The sequence below is a fragment of the Entelurus aequoreus genome, linkage group LG12, assembly GCF_033978785.1.
Source record: "Entelurus aequoreus isolate RoL-2023_Sb linkage group LG12, RoL_Eaeq_v1.1, whole genome shotgun sequence".
In the NCBI taxonomy this organism is placed as follows: domain Eukaryota; kingdom Metazoa; phylum Chordata; class Actinopteri; order Syngnathiformes; family Syngnathidae; genus Entelurus; species Entelurus aequoreus.
Window position 1 is genome coordinate 69,060,192 of NC_084742.1, and position 26,713 is coordinate 69,086,904.

At 40.8% G+C, this 26,713-nt stretch overlaps 3 protein-coding genes across 6 annotated transcripts; 2 read left to right on the plus strand and 1 right to left on the minus strand.

Annotated features, from left to right (window-relative positions):
• The first annotated feature begins 1,723 nt into the window (after nucleotides 1-1,723).
• On the plus strand, nucleotides 1,724-17,225 carry LOC133662493 (ankyrin repeat and SOCS box protein 13-like). 2 transcript variants are annotated; one of them, XM_062066539.1, is made up of 6 exons: nucleotides 1,724-1,959; nucleotides 4,698-4,885; nucleotides 9,310-9,466; nucleotides 9,541-9,675; nucleotides 16,450-16,641; nucleotides 16,699-17,224. In XM_062066539.1, the coding sequence occupies exons 1-6, from the start codon at nucleotides 1,917-1,919 to the stop codon at nucleotides 16,827-16,829; spliced, it is 846 nt and encodes a 281-aa protein (XP_061922523.1). In that variant the 5' UTR covers nucleotides 1,724-1,916; the 3' UTR covers nucleotides 16,830-17,224. The 2 variants fall into 2 exon arrangements, with proteins under 2 accessions (XP_061922523.1, XP_061922524.1); XM_062066540.1 differs by having other exon boundaries at nucleotides 1,875-1,948; nucleotides 16,699-17,225.
• A 1,184-nt stretch (nucleotides 17,226-18,409) lies between these two features.
• LOC133662942 (ankyrin repeat and SOCS box protein 13-like) lies at nucleotides 18,410-20,890 on the plus strand. Its single transcript, XM_062067154.1, has 3 exons — nucleotides 18,410-18,560; nucleotides 20,154-20,341; nucleotides 20,396-20,890. The coding sequence occupies exons 1-3, from the start codon at nucleotides 18,515-18,517 to the stop codon at nucleotides 20,675-20,677; spliced, it is 516 nt and encodes a 171-aa protein (XP_061923138.1). The 5' UTR covers nucleotides 18,410-18,514; the 3' UTR covers nucleotides 20,678-20,890.
• Nucleotides 20,891-21,836: 946 nt separating this feature from the next.
• Nucleotides 21,837-26,554, minus strand: LOC133662943 (dnaJ homolog subfamily B member 9-like). Of its 3 annotated transcripts, none has more exons than XM_062067156.1 (3): nucleotides 26,427-26,554; nucleotides 25,782-26,035; nucleotides 21,837-22,689 (listed from the first exon to the last, which is right to left on the minus strand). In XM_062067156.1, the coding sequence occupies exons 2-3, from the start codon at nucleotides 25,996-25,998 to the stop codon at nucleotides 22,256-22,258; spliced, it is 651 nt and encodes a 216-aa protein (XP_061923140.1). In that variant the 5' UTR covers nucleotides 25,999-26,035; nucleotides 26,427-26,554; the 3' UTR covers nucleotides 21,837-22,255. The 3 variants fall into 3 exon arrangements, with proteins under 3 accessions (XP_061923140.1, XP_061923139.1, XP_061923141.1); XM_062067155.1 differs by having other exon boundaries at nucleotides 26,395-26,442; XM_062067157.1 differs by lacking the exon at nucleotides 26,427-26,554 and adding an exon at nucleotides 26,130-26,367.
• Nucleotides 26,555-26,713: the final 159 nt, after the last annotated feature.

A 26,713-nucleotide genomic window follows, 5' to 3' on the forward strand; every position in this document is an offset into this window, starting at 1 on the left:
CTGCAAACCTATGGTGGCATATGCCTTCAGTGTGCATATCGTATATAGTTTTCTGCAAACCTATGAAATGTTCTATTTTGTCTGAATGTTTCATTTGTATGTGAAAATCACTTAGAAATCTTCTGGGGGAGGATGACGCCCCTACAGGGGTTTGCTTTACAAACTTTCAGCCCCACCTAAAACAAAATTCACCAGCCGCCACTAGGGATGATGTTTGATAAGAAATTATCGAGTTCGAGCCTATTATCGAATCCTCTTATCGAACCGATTCCTTATCGATTCTCTTATCGAGTCCAGATAGGTGGTTGTATATGGGAAAAAACACAATATTTGGTTGAACAAAAGCTCACTTTTATTATATAAGAAAACAATTTAATCTAATAAATAAATAAATATTGACTGTTACCCCCCTAAAAAAAAAAAAAAAAAAAAAAAAATATTGACTGTTGTTACCCAAAGTATATTAAGTGGGATTTTTTCAGAAAAACAAATGTATACAGTAACACAAAAACAACCTGTCTCTGTGATCACTATAGGTGTATAAATAATAATATAGTGTTAAATAAAATCAGTCCCTTGGGCACAAAACTGAAAATAATACAGCTTTCCAAAAAGTGCAATTCTGCTGCTATTTGACATAACTGTTTGTTATGATGCTTAGGCATTTTTGCACTTCATTTCTTTATTGAAAGAAAATTCTATGAAGAGAAAAGTTGTTTGCAAATGTGGATAAAATGCTAAAAAATGAAAAGTTAAAGCTTAAAAAAGAAATACACTTTGAGTTAACATTATTTCCTTATATGGGGAAAGATGTTATGAGCTAGGGAATATAACAACTACACTACCCAGCATGCAACAGGAGTGACGAGCATGCGCGGTAGCCCCGAAAAGTGTTGTTGCATATCGTCACCCGGCAGCTAATAAAGAGCACGCTGTGAAAGTAAACGTCAAGAACTCAGCCAACACGTCTCGTCTGCATTATTTATAATTAGACAGACAACACATATACAGTGTTTACAAGGAAAGAAAAACGAAAGTTAAAAAAGGGAGATATGTTGTATATATATGTATGTGCTGCGGTTGATTTAAGAACGTTGCGACAGCTGCCGTAAAGGAGCTGCGTTGCTAGCCTGGTTGCTATGTTTCCGGTTGGTCGTAAAAGTGTTGGTCATGTGTTTGTAGTCTGCTCAAATCTCTCAGTAAAGTTATTCATTGGATTATACCTTTTGTTTTGAACTTTATTACACTTTGGAGCGCTTTTTCCCGTCCATGTTTTTCCTGCTTTCGCTATCTGCGCCTAATGACTGAGCTACGTGACGTCATTTCTTGTGATGTCACACGGAGCATTTCTGGTCGGGACGGGATTAGTTCCCAGGGATTCGAATAAAGAACCAACTCTTTTTCTTTACTATAGTGGTCTCGATAACGGGTACCGGTTCTCAAAAAGGGATTCGAGTCCGAGGACTCGGTTCTTTTCTTATCGAACAACCGAGAAAACCGGTTTCGAGTATCATCCCTACCCAGGTTCGATCTCTGATGTCTGGTCACTTATAGCATGTAAGAATATTCTATTACTGTTAAGCAAACTATGAATAATAAAACATGCCCTTTATCATAGCTACACGTATGAGAAAAAAGCGTGTGAAAATCAGTGGTATTCAGTGAGGTAAGATGAATTAAATGTTCATTGCTCCTGCCAAATGAATTGCACTGAGTGGAGCGAATGCAGCTGACATTGGCTTCAGCACCCCCGTGACCCCAAAAGGGACAAGCGGTAGGAAATGGATGGATGAATGGAGCGGATCACCACTCCAAGATGGCGGCCCCGCATGCTATGGTGACACCCGCAATTACGTCACAACTCCCACAATGCACCGCGCCACTCCACTCCAATTACTTGACTGCAGCAGGACAAGATGGCGGTGACACCCGCAAGAAGATCTTCTTTGTACGATTTAGGTACTTTTTTACCTCAACTAGACCTTTTTGTCAACTATTGTTTGTACGCTCTAGTAATATCTTTGTATATAAACTATTGTTTGTACGCTCTAGTAATATCTTTGTTTGTATATAAACTATTGTTTGTACGCTCTAGTAATATCTTTGTTTATAAACTATTGTTTGTACGCTCTAGTAATATCTTTGTATATAAACTATTGTTTGTACGCTCTAGTAATATCTTTGTTTATAAACTATTGTTTGTACGCTCTAGTAATATCTTTGTTTATAAACTATTGTTTGTACGCTCTAGTAATATCTTTGTTTGTATATAAACTATTGTTTGTACGCTCTAGTAATATCTTTGTTTATAAACTATTGTTTGTACGCTCTAGTAATATCTTTGTTTGTATATAAACTATTGTTTGTACGCCAATAGTGCTAACCACAACACACACACAGCATGTTTACTACTTGTCACTCACTACCTTTTATAATAATTATACTACTACTTGTCACTCACTACCTTTTATAATAATTATACTACTACTTGTCACTCACTACCTTTTATAATAATTATACTACTACTTGTCACTCACTACCTTTTATAATAATTATACTACTACCTGCTTCTTACTACCTTTTATAATAATTATACTACTACTTGCCACTCACTACCTTTTATAATAATTGTACTACTACTTGTCACCCACTACCTTTTAAAATAATTATACTACTACTTGCTACTCACTACCTTTTATAATAATTATACTACTACTTGTCACTATCTTTTATAATAATTATACTACTACTTGTCACTCACTACCTTTTATAATGATTATACTACTACTTGTTACCCTAACCCTAACCCTCTACTGTGTTCAGGCGTGTAATAATAGTACTACTGTGTCCAAGCGTGTAATAATAGTACTACTGTGTCCAAGCGTGTAATAATAGTACTACTGTGTCCAAGCGTGTAATAATAGTACTACTGTGTCCAAGCGTGTAATAGTACTACTGTGTCCAGGTGTGTAATAATAGTACTACTGTGCCCAGGTGTGTAATATTACTACTGTGTCCAGGCGTGTAATAATAGTACTACTGTGTCCAGGCGTGTAATAGTACTACTGTGTCCAAGTGTGTAATAATAAGACTACTGTGTCCAGGCGTGTAATAGTACTTTTGTGTCCAGGTGTGTAATAGTACTACTGTGTCCAGGTGTGTAATAATAGGACTACTATGTCCTGGTGTGTAATAATAGTACTACTGTGTCCAGGCGTGTAATAGTACTACTGTGTCCAGGCGTGTAATAATAGTACTGCTGTGTCCAGGCGTGTAATAATAGGACTACTGTGTCCAGGCGTGTAATAGTACTATTGTGTCCAGGCGTGTAATAGTACTATTGTGTCCAGGCGTGTAATAGTACTACTGTGTCCAGGTGTGTAATAATAAGACTACTGTGTCCAGGCGTGTAATAGTACTTTTGTGTCCAGGTGTGTAATAGTACTACTGTGTCCAGGTGTGTATTAATAGGACTACTGTGTCCTGGTGTGTAATAGTACTACTGTGTCCAGGCGTGTAATAGTACTACTGTGTCCAGGTGTGTAATAATAAGACTACTGTGTCCAGGCGTGTAATAGTACTTTTGTGTCCAGGTGTGTAATAGTACTACTGTGTCCAGGTGTGTAATAATAGGACTACTGTGTCCTGGTGTGTAATAATAGTACTACTGTGTCCAGGTGTGTAATAGTTCTACTGTGTCCAGGCATGTAATAGTACTACTGTGTCCAGGCGTGTAAAAGTACTACTGTGTCCAGGCGTGTAATAGTACTACTGTGTCAAGGTGTGTAATAGTACTACTGTGTCCAGGCGTGTAATAGTACTACTGTGTCCAGATGTGTAATAGTACTACTGTGTCCAGGTGTGTAATAGTTCTACTGTGTCCAGGTGTGTAATAGTTCTACTGTGTCCAGGCGTGTAATAGTACTACTGTGTCCAGGTGTGTAATAGTACTACTGTGTCCAGGCGTGTAATAGTACTACTGTGTCCAGGTGTGTAATAGTACTACTGTGTCCAGGCGTGTAATAGTGCTACTGTGTCCAGACGTGTAATAGTGCTACTGTGTCCAGGTGTGTAATAGTACTATTCTGTCCAGGCGTGTAATAGTACTACTGTGTCCAGGCGTGTAATAGTACTACTGTGTCCAGGCGTGTAATAGTGCTACTGTGTCCAGGCGTGTAATAGTACAACTGTGTCCAGGCGTGTAATAGTACTACTCTGTCCAGGCGTGTAATAGTACTACTGTGTCCAGATGTGTAATAGTACTACTGTGTCCAGGTGTGTAATAGTTCTACTGTGTCCAGGCGTGTAATAGTACTACTGTGTCCAGGTGTGTAATAGTACTACTGTGTCCAGGCGTGTAATAGTGCTACTGTGTCAAGGCGTGTAATAGTACTACTGTGTCCAGGTGTGTAATAGTACTACTGTGTCCAGGCGTGTAATAGTACTACTGTGTCCAGGCGTGTAATAGTACTACTGTGTCCAGGCGTGTAATAGTACTACTGTGTCCAGGCGTGTAATAGTACTACTGTGTCTAGGTGTGCAATCATATTACTACTGTGTCCAGGCGTGTAATAATAGTACTACTGTGTCCAGATGTGTAATAGTACTACTGTGTCCAGGCGTGTAATAGTACTACTGTGTCCAGGCGTGTAATAGTACTACTGTGTCCAGGCGTGTAATAGTACTACTGTGTCCAGGCGTGTGGGCGGACAGGACGGCCCTCCATGAAGCTGCATCTCAGGGCAGAACTCTGCAGGTGAGACAACTGATCCAGAGTCAGGCGTCAGTCAACATGGTGACGGTGGACAACATCACTCCGCTGCACGAAGCCTGCTCACAAGCTCATGTGCCTTGTGCACGAGTGCTGCTGGAAGCCGGAGCACAGGTTGGAAACACACATTGTGGTTCAGCCAAAAACACACACACTTGATTGTTATGTTGTTACAAATGTGTGTGTGTGTGTGTGTGAGAAAGTGTTCTTATTGGTCAGAGGGGGGAGTAGATGTGTTAGGAAGAGCACCACAGAGGGGGGAGTAGATGTGTTAGGAAGAGCACCACAGAGGGGGGAGTAGATGTGTTAGGAAGAGTAGATGTGTTAGGAAGAGCACCACAGAGGGGGGAGTAGATGTGTTAGGAAGAGTAGATGTGTTAGGAAGAGCACCACAGAGGGGGGAGTAGATGTGTTAGGAAGAGCACCACAGAGGGGGGAGTAGATGTGTTAGGAAGAGCACCACAGAGGGGGGAGTAGATGTGTTAGGAAGAGCACCACAGAGGGGGGAGTAGATGTGTTAGGAAGAGTAGATGTGTTAGGAAGAGCACCACAGAGGGGGGAGTAGATGTGTTAGGAAGAGCACCACAGAGGGGGGAGTAGATGTGTTAGGAAGAGCACCACAGAGGGGGGAGTAGATGTGTTAGGAAGAGCACCACAGAGGGGGGAGTAGATGTGTTAGGAAGAGCACCACTCAGTTGGAGCTCTGCTGGGGATCAGCAAAATGACAAAGGACTGCCATTGGTGGAGAGCGTGGGAAAGTCCTCCTCCCTGGGACTTTTCCTCAAAGATGACAGGCTGAGGTCAGGGCTCCTTTGTGGATGCCCTGCTGAACTGAACATGTGATGAAGAGTTGGACATCTCCATGATCTCTTCTGTAACCAAGACTCTTTAGTCTTTATCTCTTGTTCCTCAGAGGAACATAGACATTAACATCCAGCCACTCTCAACGGCGCCACTGAGGACTGCAAGGGCGGAATCACGACCAAGAGAGGACAGCCAAGACAAGGTCAAGGTCAAGGTTCAACTTTATTGTCCCCGCGGGGAAATTTGTCTTGGGCACAGTGCATCATTGCTTTCTTAACATACACAAAAACAACAGAACAAGCACAGACACAACACAAGCAGACAACTAACATTTAAACATCAGAACATGGAGCTTGATAGACATAGGTGGCACTTTGATGTAGGCATCAAATCTACAGTATGGAGATAAAGATAAAGTACCAGTGTGCATTGCACTAGAGCTCATGGATTATGTGCTAAAGTGCTTAGTTCTAAAGTGCTATGTGCTAAAGTGCTATGTGCTAAAAAAAAGTGCTAACCTATGTATTAACATTGTATTGCACATTGTTGGTCAGCTTAATGGAGGCTGGGACAAATGATAATTTAAGGCGGTTAGATTTGCATAGTGGGACCCGGAGTCTTCTCCCTGATGGCAGGGTTCCCATATTCAGGGAAGAGTGGGTGTTGTGAGTTGGAAATAATTTTCTTAGCTTTTTTCCTAACTGCCTGCTCATAGATGCTCTGTATAGGCTCATATTCTTTCCTCCCTACGATTTTCATTGCCGTTTTATGCATGCCGGCCAGTTTGCTTTTTAGCTTAACGGTTAGGTTGCCAAACCATGAGGTGATCCCGTATCTAATGATGCTCTCTACAATGGCACGGTAGAAAATCATCATGATGTGGCTGCTTACGCCGTACAATCTTAATCTTCGCAAAAAATATAGCCTCTGTTGCAGTCTATTGCACAGTTTGTCAATATGTGTCATCCAGCAGAGAAGATTATCAATATGAACCCCTAAATATTTATATGAGGATACCTGGGTGATTTCCTGATTTTTGATGACCACTGGCTCATGGTCAGTCACTTTCCTCGGATCCAAAACCATTTCCTGTGTCTTGGTCACATTTAGAATAAGATGGTTGGTATCACACCACCTAATAAATAGGTCTATCTGGTCTTGGTACACAAAGGGGTCCGTATCCTTGTGTAGAAGGCTTAGGAGCATGGTATCGTCCGCAAATTTCACCATATAATTGTTAGGGTGCTCAGTCCTACAATCATTGGTGTACAATGTAAACAGTGTTGGTGATACAACACAACCCTGTGGGACGCCTGTGTTGCAGTGTTTGGTGTCTGACAGTCCTGCTCTGTCTTTACTTCTAAGGGCCTGCTTTTTCCTATTTATGCAGTCTTTTATTTCTTTTGTTACATAGGGTTTGATATTGGGATAGAATACAATGTTTTTCCAGGGCGTGTCCGAGATTGTGGACCAGCACCATCCACACATCATCTAAGGGTTTGTCCATGTGGACCAGCACCATCCACACATCATCTAAGGGTTTGTCCATGTGGACCAGCACCATCCACACACCATCTAAGGATTTGTCCATGTGGACCAGCACCATCCACACATCATCTAAAGATGTGTCCATGTGGACCAGCACCATCCACACACCATCTAAGGGTTTGTCCATGTGGACCAGCACCATCCACACACCATCTAAGGATTTGTCCATGTGGACCAGCACCATCCACACATCATCTAAAGATGTGTCCATGTGGACCAGCACCATCCACACACCATCTAAGGGTTTGTCCATGTGGACCAGCACCATCCACACACCATCTAAGGATTTGTCCATGTGGACCAGCACCATCCACACATCATCTAAAGATGTGTCCATGTGGACCAGCACCATCCACACACCATCTAAGGGTTTGTCCATGTGGACCAGCACCATCCACACACCATCTAAGGATTTGTCCATGTGGACCAGCACCATCCACACATCATCTAAAGATGTGTCCATGTGGACCAGCACCATCCACACACCATCTAAGGGTTTGTCCATGTGGACCAGCAGCATCCACACATCATCTAAGGGTTTGTCCATGTGGACCAGCACCATCCACACACCATCTAAGGATTTGTCCATGTGGACCAGCACCATCCACACATCATCTAAAGATGTGTCCATGTGGACCAGCACCATCCACACATCATCTAAGGATTTGTCCATGTGGACCAGCACCATCCACACATCATCTAAGGGTTTGTCCATGTGGACCAGCACCATCCACACATCATCTAAGGGTTTGTCCATGTGGACCAGCACCATCCACACATCATCTAAAGATGTGTCCATGTGGACCAGCACCATCCACACATCATCTAAGGGTTTGTCCATGTGGACCAGCACCATCCACACATCATCTAAGGGTTTGTCCATGTGGACCAGCACCATCCACACATCATCTAAGGGTTTGTCCATGTGGACCAGCACCATCCACACACCATCTAAGGGTTTGTCCATGTGGACCAGCACCATCCACACACCATCTAAGGATTTGTCCATGTGGACCAGCACCATCCACACATCATCTAAGGGTTTGTCCATGTGGACCAGCACCATCCACACATCATCTAAAGATGTGTCCATGTGGACCAGCACCATCCACACATCATCTAAGGGTTTGTCCATGTGGACCAGCACCATCCACACATCATCTAAGGGTTTGTTCATGTGGACCAGCACCATCCACACATCATCTAAGGGTTTGTCCATGTGGACCAGCACCATCCACACATCATCTAAAGATGTGTCCATGTGGACCAGCACCATCCACACATCATCTAAGGGTTTGTCCATGTGGACCAGCACCATCCACACATCATCAAAAGGTTTGTCCAGACTTTAAGCTGTTGGACTCAATCACATCTCTGATTGTCATTCTGGTAGGAGGAGAAGAAACGCCTTCTTTCATTTTCTACTTAATGAGAATGGAGCTCATTGACCAACTCTGAGGATGGAGCTCATTGACCAACTCTGAAGATGGAGCTCATTGACCAACTCTGAGGATGGAGCTCATTGACCAACTCTGAGGATGGAGCTCATTGACCAACTCTGAGGATGGAGCTCATTGACCAACTCTGAAGATGGAGCTCATTGACCAACTCTGAGGATGGAGCTCATTGACCAACTCTGAGAATGGAGCTCATTGACCAACTCCGAGGATGGAGCTCATTGACCAACTCTGAGGATGGAGCTCATTGACCAACTCTGAGGATGGAGCTCATTGACCAACTCTGAGAATGGAGCTCATTGACCAACTCTGAGGATGGAGCTCATTGACCAACTCTGAGGATGGAGCTCATTGACCAACTCTGAGAATGGAGCTCATTGACCAACTCTGAGGATGGAGCTCATTGACCAACTCTGAGGATGGAGCTCATTGACCAACTCTGAGGATGGAGCTCATTGACCAACTCTGAGGATGGAGCTCATTGACCAACTCTGAGGCCGATGTTTGATGTAAAAGTTGATGTCACTGTCCTCTCTTGAAACATTCCTATTGTTCAAAGTGTCTATAAAGGTTCTCATTCATCAGGTCATTCATGTTGTCATTCATCAGGTCATTCATAGGGTTAGGGTTAGAGTTAGGGTTGGGGTTGGGGTAGCATAGCGCTGTCTAACGCCTGCAGGTCTGGCAGTGTGTTGTGTTGCATCAAGTCTAGTGTGTGGTGTGTTGCAGGTGGACGTGCGTAACATCCATGGCAGCACAGCGTTGTGTAACGCCTGCAGGTCTGGCAGTGTGGAGTGTGTCCAGCTGCTCCTGCAGTACGGAGCCAAGGTCAACCCCTCCCTCACTTCCTTGACCGCGTCCCCTCTGCACGAGGCCTGCATTCACGGCACGACAACATGCACACACAACACACACAACACACAACACACAGTGTGTCTGCTATGGTAAACACCCCCCCAGGTAAGGAGGAGATAGTCCACCTGATGATCGTCAGCGGGGCTCACCTGGAGGCCTACGACGTGCACCTGGGACCACCTCTGCATGTGGCCTGTGCTCAAGGACACCTGAAGTGTGCCAGACTTCTTCTGCTGGCAGGTCAGACTACACAACTACACAATCAACTACATTTTTTATATTACACTAGTTGTGTAGAAATAATGACAACACAATCAACTACATGCCCCTAATCACAAGTGTCTCAAAGGGCTGCACAAGCCACAACCACATCCTGGGCTCAGATCCCACATCAGGGCAAGGAAAAACTCAACCCAATTGGATGACAATGAGAAACCTTGGAGGGGACCACAGATGTGGGACCATAGTGTGAGAGTCCAGTCCATAGTGGATCTAACATAATAGTGAGAGTCCAGTCCATAGTGGATCTAACATAATAGTGTGAGAGTCCAGTCCATAGTGGATCTAACATAATAGTGAGAGTCCAGTCCATAGTGGATCTAACATAATAGTGTGAGAGTCCAGTCCATAGTGGATCTAACATAATAGTGAGAGTCCAGTCCATAGTGGATCTAACATAATAGTGAGAGTCCAGTCCATAGTGGATCTAACATAATAGTGAGAGTCCAGTCCATAGTGGATCTAACATAATAGTGTGAGAGTCCAGTCCATAGTGGATCTAACATAATAGTGTGAGAGTCCAGTCCATAGTGGATCTAACATAATAGTGTGAGAGTCCAGTCCATAGTGGATCTAACATAATAGTGAGAGTCCAGTCCATAGTGGATCTAACATAATAGTGTGAGAGTCCAGGCCATAGTGGATCTAACATAATAGTGTGAGAGTCCAGTCCATAGTGGATCTAACAATAGTGAGAGTCCAGTCCATAGTGGATCTAACATAATAGTGTGAGAGTCCAGTCCATAGTGGATCTAACATAATAGTGAGAGTCCAGTCCATAGTGGATTTAACATAATAGTGAAAGTCCAGTCCATAGTGGATCTAACATAATAGTGAGAGTCCAGTCCATAGTGGATCTAACATAATAGTGTGAGAGTCCAGTCCATAGTGGATCTAACATAATAGTGTGAGAGTCCAGTCCATAGTGGATCTAACATAATAGTGAGAGTCCAGTCCATAGTGGATCTAACATAATAGTGTGAGAGTCCAGGCCATAGTGGATCTAACATAATAGTGTGAGAGTCCAGTCCATAGTGGATCTAACATAATAGTGAGAGTCCAGTCCATAGTGGATCTAACATAATAGTGTGAGAGTCCAGTCCATAGTGGATCTAACATAATAGTGAGAGTCCAGTCCATAGTGGATTTAACATAATAGTGAGAGTCCAGTCCATAGTGGATCTAACATAATAGTGCGAGAGTCCAGAGTCCATAGTGGATCTAGTTAATAGTGTGAGAGTCCAGTCCATAGTGGACCAGCAGGAGATCATCTTGAGTGGAGACAGGTCAGCAGTGCAGAGACTGATGCACAGATGAGTGGTCCAACCCGGGTCCAGACTTTGAACAGCTAGCGGTCACCTAATAACCTCTCCAGGTAGGAGAGGGGGGCAGAGCAGAAAAGAGAGACAGCAGATCAACTGGTCTAAAAAGGGGTGTCTATTTAAAGGCTGGAGTATACAAATGAGTTTTAAGATGGGACTTAAATGCTTCTACTGAGGTAGCATCTCTAACTGTTACTGCTAGAACATTCCAGAGTACTGGAGCCCCAATAGAAAACACTCTATAGCCTGCAGACTTTTTTGGGGGTTCTGGGAATCACTAACAAGTTCTTAGAAGGCAGATTTCTTGCCGGGACATATGGTACATTACAATCAGCAAGACAGGATGGAGCTAGACCCTTTAGTATTTTATACCTAAGTAGTAAAACCTTAAAGTCGCATCTTAAGTGCACAGGAAGACAGTGCAGGTGAGCCAGTATAGGTATATATATATATGTATACAGTATATACAGTATAGGTATATATATATACTGTACATGTATATATGATTATATGTATATACAGTATAGGTATATATACTATATATGTATATACAGTATAGGTGTATATATATATACTATATATGTATATATGATTATATGTATATACAGTATAGGTATATATATACTATATATGTATATACAGTATAGGATATATACTATATATGTATATATAGTATAGGTGAATATATATACTATATATGTATATACAGTATAGGTATATATACTATATATGTATATACAGTATAGGTATATATATACTATATATGATTATATGTATATACAGTATAGGTATATATACTATATATCAGTGACGTGCAGTCAGTAGAGGCAGGGGAGGCGGGGCCTCACCTGCCATCATGGAAAGAAAAAAAATGTAAAAAGAAAAAAAATATTAATTAAATTGTTGTATGTATCCAGTGATTATACTAAAGTTATTTTCCATTTAACTTCACCAGTTTTAGATTATTTTTATTTTTATTTTCACATTTGCCGTTGAAATACTGAGAAGAGACGGTGCGGTGATCAGCAGCCAGTTGAGGCACGTCACGGCGTTGTGCCTCAACATGGATTGCGCAATGACTCGGCTAACTGCTGGCCTGCTGTGCAGTGAGACCGTATTGCTATATGAATTATATCAGCTAACTAAACTATGGCATAGTTTAGTTAGCTGAGGTATATAATGTACAGTGTTATTTTGTCAACAACTGTATGTGTGTAACGTATTTCTTGTGCTGAACATTCATAAATCTGCTGCAAAAGACGTACTGGCTGAGGCTCGCAGTAATCCGGCCTCCTGGTGGTAGAGGGCGGTAGTGATCGCAGAGATCATTCCTCGGCCGCAGAAGAAGTGAGAAATAGCAACAGTTCAGTCAAGTACAGCGATTGTTTATTTCCTCTCGCCTGAACTTTTATTAAAAACATGGAGGATTACATATGTAAAATAAAACCGTTTTCTAAACTGGACTTTCAATGGAAGCAGGAGGTAATAATTAAAGGTAGACCAACGCCGAAGCTAAAAGGTTTGCTTCAGACTTCGGGACAGAAGACCCGTTCTTTTCAAACGGCGTGGTACACACGCAAAGGCTGGCTGTGTGGATGTCCAGCAAGAAAGGTAAGACCATAATAATGTTTTTTTTTATTAAATGTGCTTTTTTGTGTGCTACAGTTGTGTAAAGAATGCTGGTATGAGCTTTTAAACATAACCCGTTAAGTGCTGCCAATCACATGGTGAATAAGATACTATTTAGGGTTCATATGTTTGTAAATCTGACTGATGAAGTCAGTGCCTCACCAGCCATCAACCTCACCGCACGTCACTGATATATATGTATATACAGTATAGGTGTATATATATACTATATAGGTATATACAGTATAGGTATATATATACTATATATGTATATATGATTATATGTATGTACAGTATAGGTATATATACTATATATGTATATACAGTATAGGTGTATATATATATACTATATATGTATATACAGCATCGGTGTTTATAGACTATATTTCCAAAAGTATTTGGCCAGCCATCCAAATGAAGAGAATGAGGTGTCCTAATCACTTGGCCCAGTGTATCAAATCAAGCACTTAGGCATGGAGACTGTTTCTACAAACATTTGTGAAAGAATGGGCCGCTCTCAGTGATTTCCAGCATGGAACTGTCATAGGATGCCACCTGTGCAACAAATTCAGTCCTGAAATTTCCTCGCTCCTAAATATTCCAAAGTCAACTTTATTATAAGAAAAGTGAAGAGTTTGGGAAGAACAGCAAGTCAGCCACCAAGTGGTAGGCCAGGTAAACTGACAGAGAGGTCAGCATAGTGCAAAGACTTTCTGCACAGTCACTTGCTACATTTCATAAGGTAATGATCGGACATTACTTTAGTGTACGGGAGTATCAAAACTTTGGAGGTGGTGACACCCCGGACAAGCACTAGATCTATCTTATTACCGTTGCGATGTGTGGGTTCATTTGTTATTTGTGTAAGACCACAGCTATCAATTATAGTCTGGAGCGCCACGCACTGAGGGTCTGATGGGGTATTCATATGGATATTAAAATCCCCCACTATAATTATGTTGTCGGCGTGCGTCACTAGATCAGGGACAAACTCTGAGAATTCACTGATAAAGCTTAAATAGGGCCTTGGGGGGCGGTAGATAACAGCCAGGTAGAGAGGCAGCGATAAATCATGGATGATGTCAACCTCATGCACTGATAAATCATGGATGATGTCAACTTCATGCACTGATAAATCATGGCTGATGTCAACCTCATGCACTGATAAATCATGGATGATGTCAACCTCATGCACTGATAAATCATGGATGATGTCAACTTCATGCACTGATAAATCATGGATGATGTCAACCTCATGCACTGATAAATCATGGATGATGTCAACCTCATGCACTGATAAATCATGGATGATGTCAACCTCATGCACTGATAAATCATGGATGATGTCAACCTCATGCACTGATAAATCACGGATGATGTCAACTTCATGCACTGATAAATCATGGATGATGTCAACCTCATGCACTGATAAATCACGGATGATGTCAACTTCATGCACTGATAAATCATGGATGATGTCAACTTCATGCACTGATTAATCATGGATGATGTCAACCTCATACACTGATAAATCATGGATGATGTCATCCTCATGCACTGATAAATCATGGATGATGTCAACCTCATGCACTGATAAATCATGGATGATGTCAACCTCATGCACTGATAAATCATGGATGATGTCAACCTCATGCACTGATAAATCATGGATGATGTCAACTTCATGCACTGATTAATCATGGATGATGTCAACCTCATGCACTGATAAATCATGGATGATGTCAACTTCATGCACTGATTAATCATGGATGATGTCAACCTCATGCACTGATAAATCATGGATGATGTCAACCTCATGCACTGATAAATCATGGCTGATGTCAACTTCATGCACTGATAAATCATGGATGATGTCAACCTCATGCACTGATAAATCATGGATGATGTCAACTTCATGCACTGATAAATCATGGATGATGTCAACCTCATGCACTGATCAATCATGGATGATGTCAACCTCATGCACTGATAAATCATGGATGATGTCAACCTCATGCACTGATAAATCATGGATGATGTCAACCTCATGCACTGATAAATCATGGATGATGTCAACCTCATGCACTGATAAATCATGGATGATGTCAACCTCATGCACTGATAAATCATGGATGATGTCAACCTCATGCACTGATAAATCATGGATGATGTCAACTTCATGCACTGATAAATCATGGATGATGTCAACCTCATGCACTGATAAATCATGGATGATGTCAACTTCATGCACTGATAAATCATGGATGATGTCAACCTCATGCACTGATCAATCATGGATGATGTCAACCTCATGCACTGATAAATCATGGATGATGTCAACATCGTGCACTGATAAATCATGGATGATGTCAACCTCGTGCACTGATAAATCATGGATGGTGTCAACCTCGTGCACTGATAAATCATGGATGATGTCAACCTCGTGCACTGATAAATCATGGATGGTGTCAACCTCGTGCACTGATAAATCATGGATGGTGTCAACCTCGTGCACTGATAAATCATGGAGGATGTCAACCTCGTGCACTGATAAATCATGGATGATGTCAACCTCGTGCACTGATAAATCATGGATGATGTCAACCTCGTGCACTGATAAATCATGGATGATGTCAACCTCGTGCACTGATAAATCATGGATGATGTCAACCTCATGCATTGATAAATCATGGATGATGTCAACCTCATGCACTGATAAATCATGGATGATGTCAACCTCATGCACTGATAAATCATGGATGATGTCAACCTCATGCACTGATAAATCATGGATGATGTCAACCTCATGCACTGATAAATCATGGATGATGTCAACCTCATGCACTGATAAATCACGGATGATGTCAACTTCATGCACTGATAAATCATGGATGATGATGTCAACTTCATGCACTGATAAATCATGGCTGATGTCAACTTCATGCACTGATAAATCATGGATGATGTCAACCTCATGCACTGATAAATCATGGATGATGTCAACCTCATGCACTGATAAATCATGGATGATGTCAACCTCATGCACTGATAAATCATGGATGATGTCAACCTCATGCACTGATAAATCATGGATGATGTCAACCTCATGCACTGATAAATCATGGATGATGTCAACTTCATGCACTGATAAATCATGGATGATGTCAACCTCATGCACTGATAAATCATGGATGATGTCAACTTCATGCACTGATAAATCATGGATGATGTCAACTTCATGCACTGATAAATCATGGATGATGTCAACCTCATGCACTGATAAATCATGGATGATGTCAACTTCATGCACTGATAAATCATGGATGATGTCAACCTCATGCACTGATAAATCATGGATTATGTCAACTTCATGCACTGATAAATCATGGATGGGCGGTATAGCTCGGTTGGTAGAGTGGCCGTGCCAGCAACTTGAGGGTTGCAGGTTCGATTCCCGCTTCCGCCATCCTAGTCACTGCCGTTGTGTCCTTGGGCAAGACACTTTACCCACCTGCTCCCAGTGCCACCCACACTGGTTTAAATGTAACTTAGATATTGGGTTTCACAATGTAAAGCGCTTTGAGTCACTTGAGAAAAAGCGCTATATAAATGTAATTCACTTCACTTCACTTCACCTCATGCACTGATAAATCATGGATGATGTCAACATCATGCACTGATAAATCATGGATGATGTCAACCTCATGCACTGATAAATCATGGATGATGTCAACCTCATGCACTGATAAATCATGGATGATGTCAATCATGGATGATGTTGCAGGAGCCCAAGTGAACTCCAAGAAGTTCCACCAGACCGCCCTGCACCACGCTGCTGGACTGCACATGCCAGACCTGGTCCAGCTGCTGCTGGACTTTGGAGCAGACGTGCAGGCCACTGACCAGCAGGGCAAGAAGGCGCTGGACTTTACCACACCTGGCTCTCCCTCACACGCCTGCCTCAGACTGCATGAAGGTGTGCGGCACGTTGCCGCTTCTTTTGCAGGTAACCCTCTGACTTGTGTCTCTGCAGGTAACCCTCTGAGCCTTCAGCACCTGTGCAGAATCTGTGTGAGGAGGGTTCTTGGTACCAGGGCTTCCAAGGTCATAGGTCAGCTGGATACCCCCCACATCATTCAAAGCTACCTGCAGTTCTCTCTATAGACACAAAGTAGGTCTTTCTTGACCACAGCATGTTTCTCAGCTGCAATACACTTTTCCACCACTAGTGGCAGTCATGACAATGTCAAATAAACAGAAGAAGACTGCAGCCAAAGCAATAGAGAAGCGTTTGAAGCGCAAAAATTCTGACTAAAGTGGTGAAGCTATATTTTAATTTGCATTTGAATTTTATTGACAGTTTAATTAAGAAATATATATATATTATTAATGTTGTCTATTTATTGTAGCACAACATCATTGTATGTCAATTATTTGACGTCAGTTGTTTATGAGTCCCTTGATTAGTGGTCATTGTTCTAATCACCCTGCCACAATCTTATGTGCTAAATAAACTATCCTTTTTGGGAATACTCATTTGACAAACTATGAATTTGCAAAGTCATTATTGAATATGATTCCGCAACTTACACTATATGTCTCGGGAGGAGACGCAATGCATCATGGGCCGCGCTTGCCAGCGGGCAGCAACACTTGTTGTCAACGTCTCAAAGTTGGACACCAAGCAAAGCAAAGTAGCAAGCAATGGAAATGGACCGCACTAAAGTAGCAAGCAATGGAAATGGACCGCACTAAAGTAGCAAGCAATGGAAATGGACCGCACTAAAGTAGCAAGCAAACAAAGTGTATTGGGACAAAGCTGATGTTCCAGAGGCTCCACAAGATGAGTCAAATGTGTTGTGAGCAGGTCTGCTGGACAGGTAATATAAGAGATATAAGATATAAAAGAGATATAAGATATAAAAGAGCTGCCACCATGAATGTCACTTTTATAGCGCTCAATACACAAAGTCTATGAGGGACAATTGTGGCATTTTAGACAGCAATGTTGCATTTAAAAGACATCATTCCACAATAATGTTGCTACAATAATACTTCCATAGTAAATCATGTTGCTGCAATAATACTTCCATAGTAAATCATGTTGCTACAATAATACTTCCATTGTAAATCATGTTACTACAATAATACTTCCATAGTAAATCATGTTGCTACAATAATACTTCCATAGTAAATCATGTTACTACAATAATACTTCCATAGTAAATCATGTTACTACAATAATACTTCCATAGTAAATCATGTTACTACAATAATACTTCCATAGTAAATCATGTTACTACAATAATACTTCCATGGTAAATAATGTTACTAAAATAATACTTCCACAGTAAATCATGTTACTACAATAATACTTCCATAGTAAATCATGTTACTACAATAATACTTCCATAGTAAATCATGTTACTACAATAATACTTCCATAGTAAATAATGTTACTAAAATAATACTTCCATAGTAAATAATGTTACTAAAATAATAATTCCATAGTAAATAATGTTACTAAAATAATACTTCCATAGTAAATAATGTTACTAAAATAATAATTCCATAGTAAATAATGTTACTAAAATAATACCTCCATAGTAAACACACTTTTCACATGAGCGCTAATCCCACAATGCATTGCGTGTTTCCAATCCCCCGACAAATGCGTGTTTACGCCGACCAGCAGGCGGCAGTATTGCAGGCGACCAGCAGGCGGCAGTATTGCAGGAGAGTTTTCATGTAGAGAAGAAGAAATGTTCCAAACGTAAACATCGCAGCTGTTATTTAAAAGTAGTTTTCTTGGCGTCTTCCCTCATCTTCATCCCGCTGCTGCAGACAAGATGACGGATGTCCAACATGCTCAGCCTTATTTCTTCGGAGATATCAGTGCGTAGACAAGACAACACCATCACTGTTTTAAGGACAAGCTAACGTGCTAGCATTGATGCATGCTAATTCATCAATATACTTTCCTATTTATTCCAGTACAGTTCATTTAAATCTTCTTCTCTTACTGCATTCAACACTTCTGCGCCAATGAATACAAAATCATTTCATCTTCCAGTCGATGAGTTGAAATAATTGCATGTAAGTTTTAGATGTCTCACCAGTTGACAAAAAGTCTGGAAAAGAACCGCAGAGAGATCAATAAATACTTTCTTCATCTCACAATAAATACTAAATACTTTCTTCATCTCACAATAAATAACAATAAATACTTTCTTCATCTCACAATAAATACTAAATACTTTCTTCATCTCACAATAAATAACAATAAATACTTTCTTCATCTCACAATAAATAATAATAAATACTTTCTTCATCTCACAATGAATAACAATAAATACTTTCTTCATCTCACAATAAATACTAAATACTTTCTTCATCTCACAATAAATAACAATAAATACTTTCTTCATCTCACAATAAATAATAATAAATACTTTCTTCATCTCACAATAAATAACAATAAATACTTTCTTCATCTCACAATAAATAACAATAAATACTTTCTTCATCTCACAATAAATAATAAATACTTTCTTCATCTCACAATAAATAATAAATACTTTCTTCACCTCACAATAAATACTTTCTTCATCTCACAATAAATAATAAATACTTTTTTAATCTCACAATAAATAACAATAAATACTTTCTTCATCTCACAATAAATAACAATAAAAACTTTCTTCATCTCACAATAAATAACAATAACTACTTTCTTCATTTCCCAAGTGAAATTCACTCTGCTTTCACCACACTCAGGTGAAAAGAAAGAAAGAATTCAAGAAGCGTGGTCAAATTGTACTTAAACCTAACTAACTGATGACAAAAACCCTGACCAGGGTCTTGCTCAAAGCTTGGCAGTTGTTCCAAAAAGCATCTGGTAAAATAGTACTTTAGAGGTGACTTTAAAGTGGCTTTAAAGTACTTTAAAAAAGTGACTTGTGCAGCTAGTAACTGAAGATGTGTGTCACATTAGCCTTCTAGAAGGAAATAAAAGATGATATACTCCTGCAGGCTGCTGGTCAGAGAGAACATTGGTACACAATAACAATAAAAGTACGCAATAAGAAGAAATAAAAGATGACATACCCCTGCAGGCTGCTGGTCAGAGAGAACATTGGTACACAATAACAATAAAAGTACACAATAAGAATAAATAAAAGATGATATACTCCTGCAGGCTGCTGGTCAGAGAGAACATTGGTACACAATAACAATAAAAGTACGCAATAAGAAGAAATAAAAGATGACATACCCCTGCAGGCTGCTGGTCAGAGAGAACATTGGTACACAATAACAATAAAAGTACACAATAAGAATAAATAAAAGATGATATACCCCTGCAGGCTGCTGGTCAGAGAGAACATTGGTACACAATAATAATAAATAAAATGTGTTTACACTGCAGGCTGCTGGTCAGAGATAACATTGGTACACAATAATAATAAATAAAATGTGTTTACACTGCAGGCTGCTGGTCAGAGAGAACATTGGTACACAAAGCAGCATCACTGGGCCAGGCTGCTCAGCTGCAGCATCCCATTCAGAGCGGAGTGTCCGTCAACATTGTGGCCGTGGACTCCATCACACCTCTGCACGAGGCCTGCACTCACGCACACACCAGGTGTGTCCGGCTGCTGCTGGATGCCGGAGCACAGGTGAGCAGAGACGTCAAATAGGTTATGAAATATGAAGGCTATGATGGCTCTCAGGTGGATGCCAGGAATGTGGATGGCAGCACCCCGCTGTGTGGTGCTTGTTCTGCAGGCAGTCTGGACTGTGTGAGCCTCTTACTGGAGCACGGAGCCCAGGTCAACCCTGCACTTACTTCACGCACTTCCTCACCTCTGCATGAGGCCTGCATGGGAGGCAAGTCTTCTAGGCTTCTCTTTACTCTGCACACTTCTAGGCTTCTCTTTACTAGGACTTTACTCTGCACACTTACTATGACTTTAGTCTGCATAAGGCATACTTGCCAACCCTCCCGTTTTTAGCGGGAGAATCCCGGTATTCAGCGCCTCTCCCGACAACCTCCCGGCAGAGATTTTCTCCCGACAAACTCCCGGTATTCAGCCGGAGCTGGAGGCCACGGACCTGAGACTGGGGGACAGCCTGTTCCCACGTCCGCTTTCCCACAATAGAAGCTTTGCCTGCCCAATGAACGGAGAAGTTAAACAGGACAATACTGCCATCTAATGGATAGCCAACGGAAGACTGAAATTCAAGTATATTTTTTATTTTTTTTCTATGTAAATAAAAAAAAATAAAATAAAAAAATATATATATATATATATATATATATATATATATATATATATATATATATATATATATATATATATATATATATATATATATATATATATATATATATATATATATAGCTAGAATTCACTGAAAGTCACATATTTCATACATATATATATATATATATATATATATATATATATATATATATATATATATATATGAAATACTCGAGTTGGTGAATTGTAGCTGTAAATAACCAGCATTCAATCAGACATTATTGTGAGGTTTTGTATTAGTTTTCCTCAAAATAGATACACTACCGTTCAAAAGTTTGGGGTCACATTGAAATGTCCTTATTTTTGAAGGAAAAGCACTGTACTTTTCAATGAAGATAACTTTAAACTAGTCTTAACTTGAAAGAAATACACTCTATACATTGCTAATGTGGTAAATGACTATTCTAGCTGCAAATGTCTGCTTTTTGGTGCAATATCTACATAGGTGTATAGAGGCCCATTTCCAGCAACTATCACTCCAGTGTTCTAATGGTACAATGTGTTTGCTCATTGGCTCAGAAGGCTAATTGATGATTAGAAAACCCTTGTGCAATCATGTTCACACATCTGAAAACACTTTAGCTCGTTACAGAAGCTACAAAACTGACCTTCCTTTGAGCACATTGAGTTTCTGGAGCATCACATTTGTGGGGTCAATTAAACGCTCAAAACGGCCAGAAAAAGAGAACTTTCATCTGAAACTCGACAGCCTATTCTTGTTCTTAGAAATGAAGGCTATTCTACAAAATTGTTTGGGTGACCCCAAACTTTTGAACGGTAGTGTATACCGGCCCCCAGACACATTTTGTTTCTCTAAATGTGGCCCCCAAGTCAAAATAATTGCCCAGGCCTGTGCAAGTGTAATCTTTTAATTCATGTTCACACATCATCCTAACAATCATCACACACACACACACACACACACAAAGTGCAGACATTAGACCGTGATATTCCGTCTATGAATAATAGGCAACATGAAGGTGCTGAGTATTGCACATAATAGGTCAGCTTCACCGATGAGCATGAGGTTTTCTGTTTGTGTCTTTGACATGAAAAAAAGCCTTGCCATGCAAGTGCTTGTTATGCAAAATGTTGTTCACGCTGTGTGGAGACTATGCAAAGGAGCTTATGCCAATTCCTGAGATCATTTGAAAGGTTGCCCACTTTCTTTGTTCCTGGAGTATCAACTCCATACACGCAAGTGATAAATTAGCATTCAATTTTCAAAAGCATCGTCTCTGTCGCGGGGAGCGCTTTATTTCCGCCTCAGGAGCAGTCCGTGAAGGTGGTCACCATGTTGCCCTTGCGCTGCGTCACCGTTCGGCAGTGCTGCTTGGCCGAGCCCTGGAACCTGCTCTCAGTCCTGTGCGCGTTGAAGGAGAACATTTTCTCCAAGTCCTCGAACATGTCGTCGAACAGTCCGCCTCCGAAGGGCCTCTTCTGCTGCGGCGGCCTGTGCCCGGCGGAGGCCTCGCGGAAGAATCTCTTCTGGTGGGCTTGATGATGGGGGTGGGAGTGAAAGTGCTGTTGTTGCTGACCGAAGACGTCGAAGTCTTTGAAGATGTCGTCAAAGTTGAACGACTGGTAGTGTCGTCGGAAGTTGTAGTTGCCGCCGCCGCCGTGTCCCGCTCCTGGTGGCGGGCCGTGGCCGAATTGATCGTACTCTCGCCGCCTCTTGTCGTCCGATAACGTCTCGTACGCTGTCAAGGAAAAGACCAAATTAGGGACCTTCCGTGTTAACCTTTGAATTTATGCTGATACCATCATCCATGAGTGAGCTCTGCAGATATTAATCACATGTACCGTATTTTTCGGACTATAAGTCGCAGTTTTTTTCATAGTTTGGCCGGGGTTGCGACTTATACTCAGGAGCGACTTATGTGTGAAATTATTAACACGTCAGGGTTTCCCACACATTCATTTATTTGTGGCGGCCCGCCACGAAAGAATTACCGTAATTTCCGGACTATAAGCCGCTACTTTTTCCCCTCGTTCTGGTCCCTGCGGCTTATACAAGGGTGCGGCTTATTTACGGCCTGTTCTTCTCCGACACCGACAAAGAGGATTTCGGTGGTTTTAGTACGCAGGAGGAAGACGATGACACAATGATTAAAGACTGACTTTTCATATACCGTAGGCTGGTTATTTTATTATTATAGAGGTTTATTTGAAATAGGGACAGATACCAAAACATAGACATCTGAAACAGTTATCCGATGCATGCATCACAGTGTTTGTAGCCAAAGCTAATTTACAACACTTGTCCCCAACAACAACAACAACAACACAGATCCAACATCATTAAAATAGGAATATAAAAAATAGAGTGAGTTGATAATAATGATAATAGTAATAACACAGACAAAGTGCAAACTAGATAAAAGCCAATAATAATAATAATAACACAGACAAAGTGCAGACTAGATAAAAACCAATTAGTAAAAATGAGTAAAAACTAAACATGGGAACACGATTGTTGCTCAACTAGCCATAATTTTGTTTGTTTTTTGAAAGTGACAAGTGCAGGTATACTTTTCATTTTGATAACGTACAGGCGAGCACTTTGTATTACTTTGCACCGTTGTATTATTTGTACTCTGCACGAATGCTGTTCGCCATGTCAAAGATGTGAAAGTTTGATTGAATGATTGAAAGATTTATTGTTAATAAATGGGACGCTTTGCGTTCCCAAACAGTCATCTCTGTCCCGACAATCCCCTCCGTGGTAGCAGGAACCCCTATATACTACGCTAATTACACATCAAAACCCTGCGGCTTATAGTCGGGTGTGGCTTATATATGGAGCAATCTGTATTTTCCCCTAAATTTAGCTGGTGCGGCTTATAGTCAGGTGCGGCTTATAGTCCGGAAATGACGGTACATCCGCCACTAATTAAAAAAAATTATTTTAATTTTTTTTAATTTTTTTGTCCTCTCCAGCTTCTCAGGCAAATCATAGAGTTGATGTAGATGCCCATATCGGCTGTTCAGATTTACTTTACAAAAGAGAAGTGTAGGATACTTCTCTTGTTGCCTTATTTGTATTTGACTTTATTAAATGTATTTATATTAGAAACACAACATGTGTATATAACAAAGGGTGCAAAGTCTGCAGGCAGTAGGAAACACATGGTTAAGTGTAGGGAGTAAAACTGATGGCAGTCTAAAGTTCAAGATTTTTGGAGCTCTTTGTTCAGTGGATGAGATGTTTGATGAAGCTCTGTGTCTATCTACCACCACTACTGTTTTCTGTTTATTTGTTACTGACTGTGGCAGGACACCTCTGCCTCTGTTTCACTTTATGTTGCTGGTAAATAATATGGTTGTAGTAGTAGGCTAAAGTTAAATTATTTAGTATGCACTAATTAAAGGGGCAGAGCTTTAAGAGACATTTTAGCTTTTATATTTTTATAAGATATTTTTTGTAAGAACCACAATTAATAAATATATTTCAGTGAATAACTTATTGTTCAAATCTGTATATAAATATGTACATAAAGTGTTGTAATTATATTGTAAAATAGATGGATGGACTTTTAAAACAAAACTGTTATTATTAATTAGTAAGTATACATTTTTTGAGCCTTTTTAGAGAAAATCATATCATTGTAGTAAATTATGCAAATTACTCGATGATGTCATGGTGGCCACGCCCCCACCGCCACAGGTATCTTGGCAGTTTATGGGAAACACTGCAGTGTCATACATCAGATATATATGATAATAACTTCAATATAGAGGCAACTTCTTTTCCCACTCTACTGGTACTTCAAAAGTATTGTTTTGCCCTCCAAGTCCTGCTGTGTCCGGCGCGTTGAGTTTGTAAACATTAACAAAAACAAAACAAAAAATTTGCGAAAATAAAGATATTGATCTAATCTAATCTAGAACAGTTCTTCTGAAGTAGTGGGGCAGAGAACATGTTTTATCAGCATCATACTTTTAAACCCTGATTCGAAAAACTATGCACTACAAAACGTGCTCATTGCAGCCATTAATCCTGACTTCCTCATTTTGAATAAGAAAACAAATCAGCAGAAATTGTTTACATTTGTTTTGTAGGTTAAAGTGCTCCGTATGTAGTGCTCCTTAGTTAAAGGCCTACTGAAAGCCACTACTAGCGACCACGCAGTCTGATAGTTTATACATCAATGATGAAATCTTAACATTGCAACACATGCCAATACGGCCGGGTTAGATTAGCGAAGTGCAACTTTAAATTTCCCGCGAAATATTCTGCTGAAAACGTCTCGGTATGATGACGTTTGCGCGTGACGTCACGGATTGTGCGGACATGTTACGTTAACATACCAGGCACGTTCTCAGTTGGTTATTTATGCCTCATATAACGTACACTTATTCAGCCTGTTCACTATTCTTTATTTATTTTAAATTGCCTTTCAAATGTCTATTCTTGGTGTTGGCTTTTATCAAATACATTTCCCCAAAAAATACGACTTATACTCCAGTGCGACTTATGTTTTTTTTTCTTCTTTATTATGCATTTTTGGCCGGTGCGACTTATACTCCGGAGCGACTTATACACTGTAAAAAGACGATTCTTAGTTTTTATTCTAATTAGGGTCCAATAAGCCCAAATAGCAAAGAGAAATTAAAAAAAACCCATGTAAAAAAACAGCTTGGGCCTTAAGAGGTTTTAATGGTTAGCTTTGCTATCAAAATGAAATGTTTACCCTCATCCTCCAGTGATAATAATACTTGATAATGACTTAAGGTACTAAGAAAATGCAGTTGATTTAGGAGCGACAGCTGGGAATGTCCACACACTCACCCTCCGCTATTTCTCTGAACCTGGCCTCCGCGTCCGGGCCCTTGTTTCGGTCGGGGTGGTACTTTAAGGCCAGCTTATGGAAGGCCTTCTTGATCTGGCGCTCCGAGGCGTCCTTCGGCACCCCCAGGATGTCATAGTAGTCCTTTTTGGCCAGGATGAACTCTGAGATGAGCAAAATGTGGAGAACAAGGAGCAGCACACACTGGACTGTGGCCATGGCACCTTCTATTGTTGGCTGGTGGAAGTTGGGAGATCTGTTAGGAACAATTCATAAATCATTTTACAAAAAAGAAACACCAAAAATGATTCCTGGGCACGGCCACAGCTGCTGCCCACTGCTCCCCTCACCTCCCAGGGGGTGATCAAGTGTGATGGGTCAAATGCGGAGAATAATTTCTCCACATTTAGTGTGTGTGTGACTATCATTAGTACTTTAACTTTAACTTTAAAGGCCAGCCCAAAACAAGTTGACACCTAACATTATGTAAATAGATTACACTGTTTGAATCAATTACGTGTACAGGCTGAAAAGAACTTTAGCCGAAATGTGAGCCCGATTATCCGCATTAAGAGTCGACATTAAAGCTTCCGAAGAGTATTTGTGTGCGCTAACCTGCGGTAAAGGTGACACAAAGTTGGCATTACCTGGCGAAAGCGCCGACCGACGGTGACACTGCTGACAGCTCCAGCTGATGCGAAACCGCAAGCTAACGTGTGGTGACGTAATGCATTCCTGAGCCGGAGCACCACGACTCGCAACGCCATTGGTTCAATCCTCTCATGCTGTGACTCGGAGCCCTGTGATTGGTCAATCCAGAACACGTGGCAGGCCACGTAACAGACTAAACAAGATGAGTCTCCCCGCTTACTTTACATGTATTATTTTTACATTTTATTCTGTATATGGTAGAATTATATTTTGTCCGATTTTT

Coding starts and splice junctions, on each gene's coding strand:
- LOC133662493 (XM_062066539.1), top strand. CDS start 1,917: ATGGCGGTGACACCCGCAAGAAGATCTTCTTTGTACGATTTAG. Junction 4,886..9,309: donor TGCTGGAAGCCGGAGCACAG/GTTGGAAACACA, acceptor GGTGTGTTGCAG/GTGGACGTGCGTAACATCCA. Junction 9,467..9,540: donor GCACGAGGCCTGCATTCACG/GCACGACAACAT, acceptor ACACCCCCCCAG/GTAAGGAGGAGATAGTCCAC.
- LOC133662942 (XM_062067154.1), top strand. CDS start 18,515: ATGACGGATGTCCAACATGCTCAGCCTTATTTCTTCGGAGATATCA. Junction 18,561..20,153: donor TTATTTCTTCGGAGATATCA/GTGCGTAGACAA, acceptor TTTACACTGCAG/GCTGCTGGTCAGAGAGAACA. Junction 20,342..20,395: donor TGCTGGATGCCGGAGCACAG/GTGAGCAGAGAC, acceptor GATGGCTCTCAG/GTGGATGCCAGGAATGTGGA.
- LOC133662943 (XM_062067155.1), bottom strand. CDS start 26,423: ATGCCAACTTTGTGTCACCTTTACCGCAG. Junction 26,036..26,394: donor TTGTGTCACCTTTACCGCAG/GTTAGCGCACAC, acceptor TGTTCCTAACAG/ATCTCCCAACTTCCACCAGC. Junction 22,690..25,781: donor GTTCAGAGAAATAGCGGAGG/GTGAGTGTGTGG, acceptor TTTCCTTGACAG/CGTACGAGACGTTATCGGAC.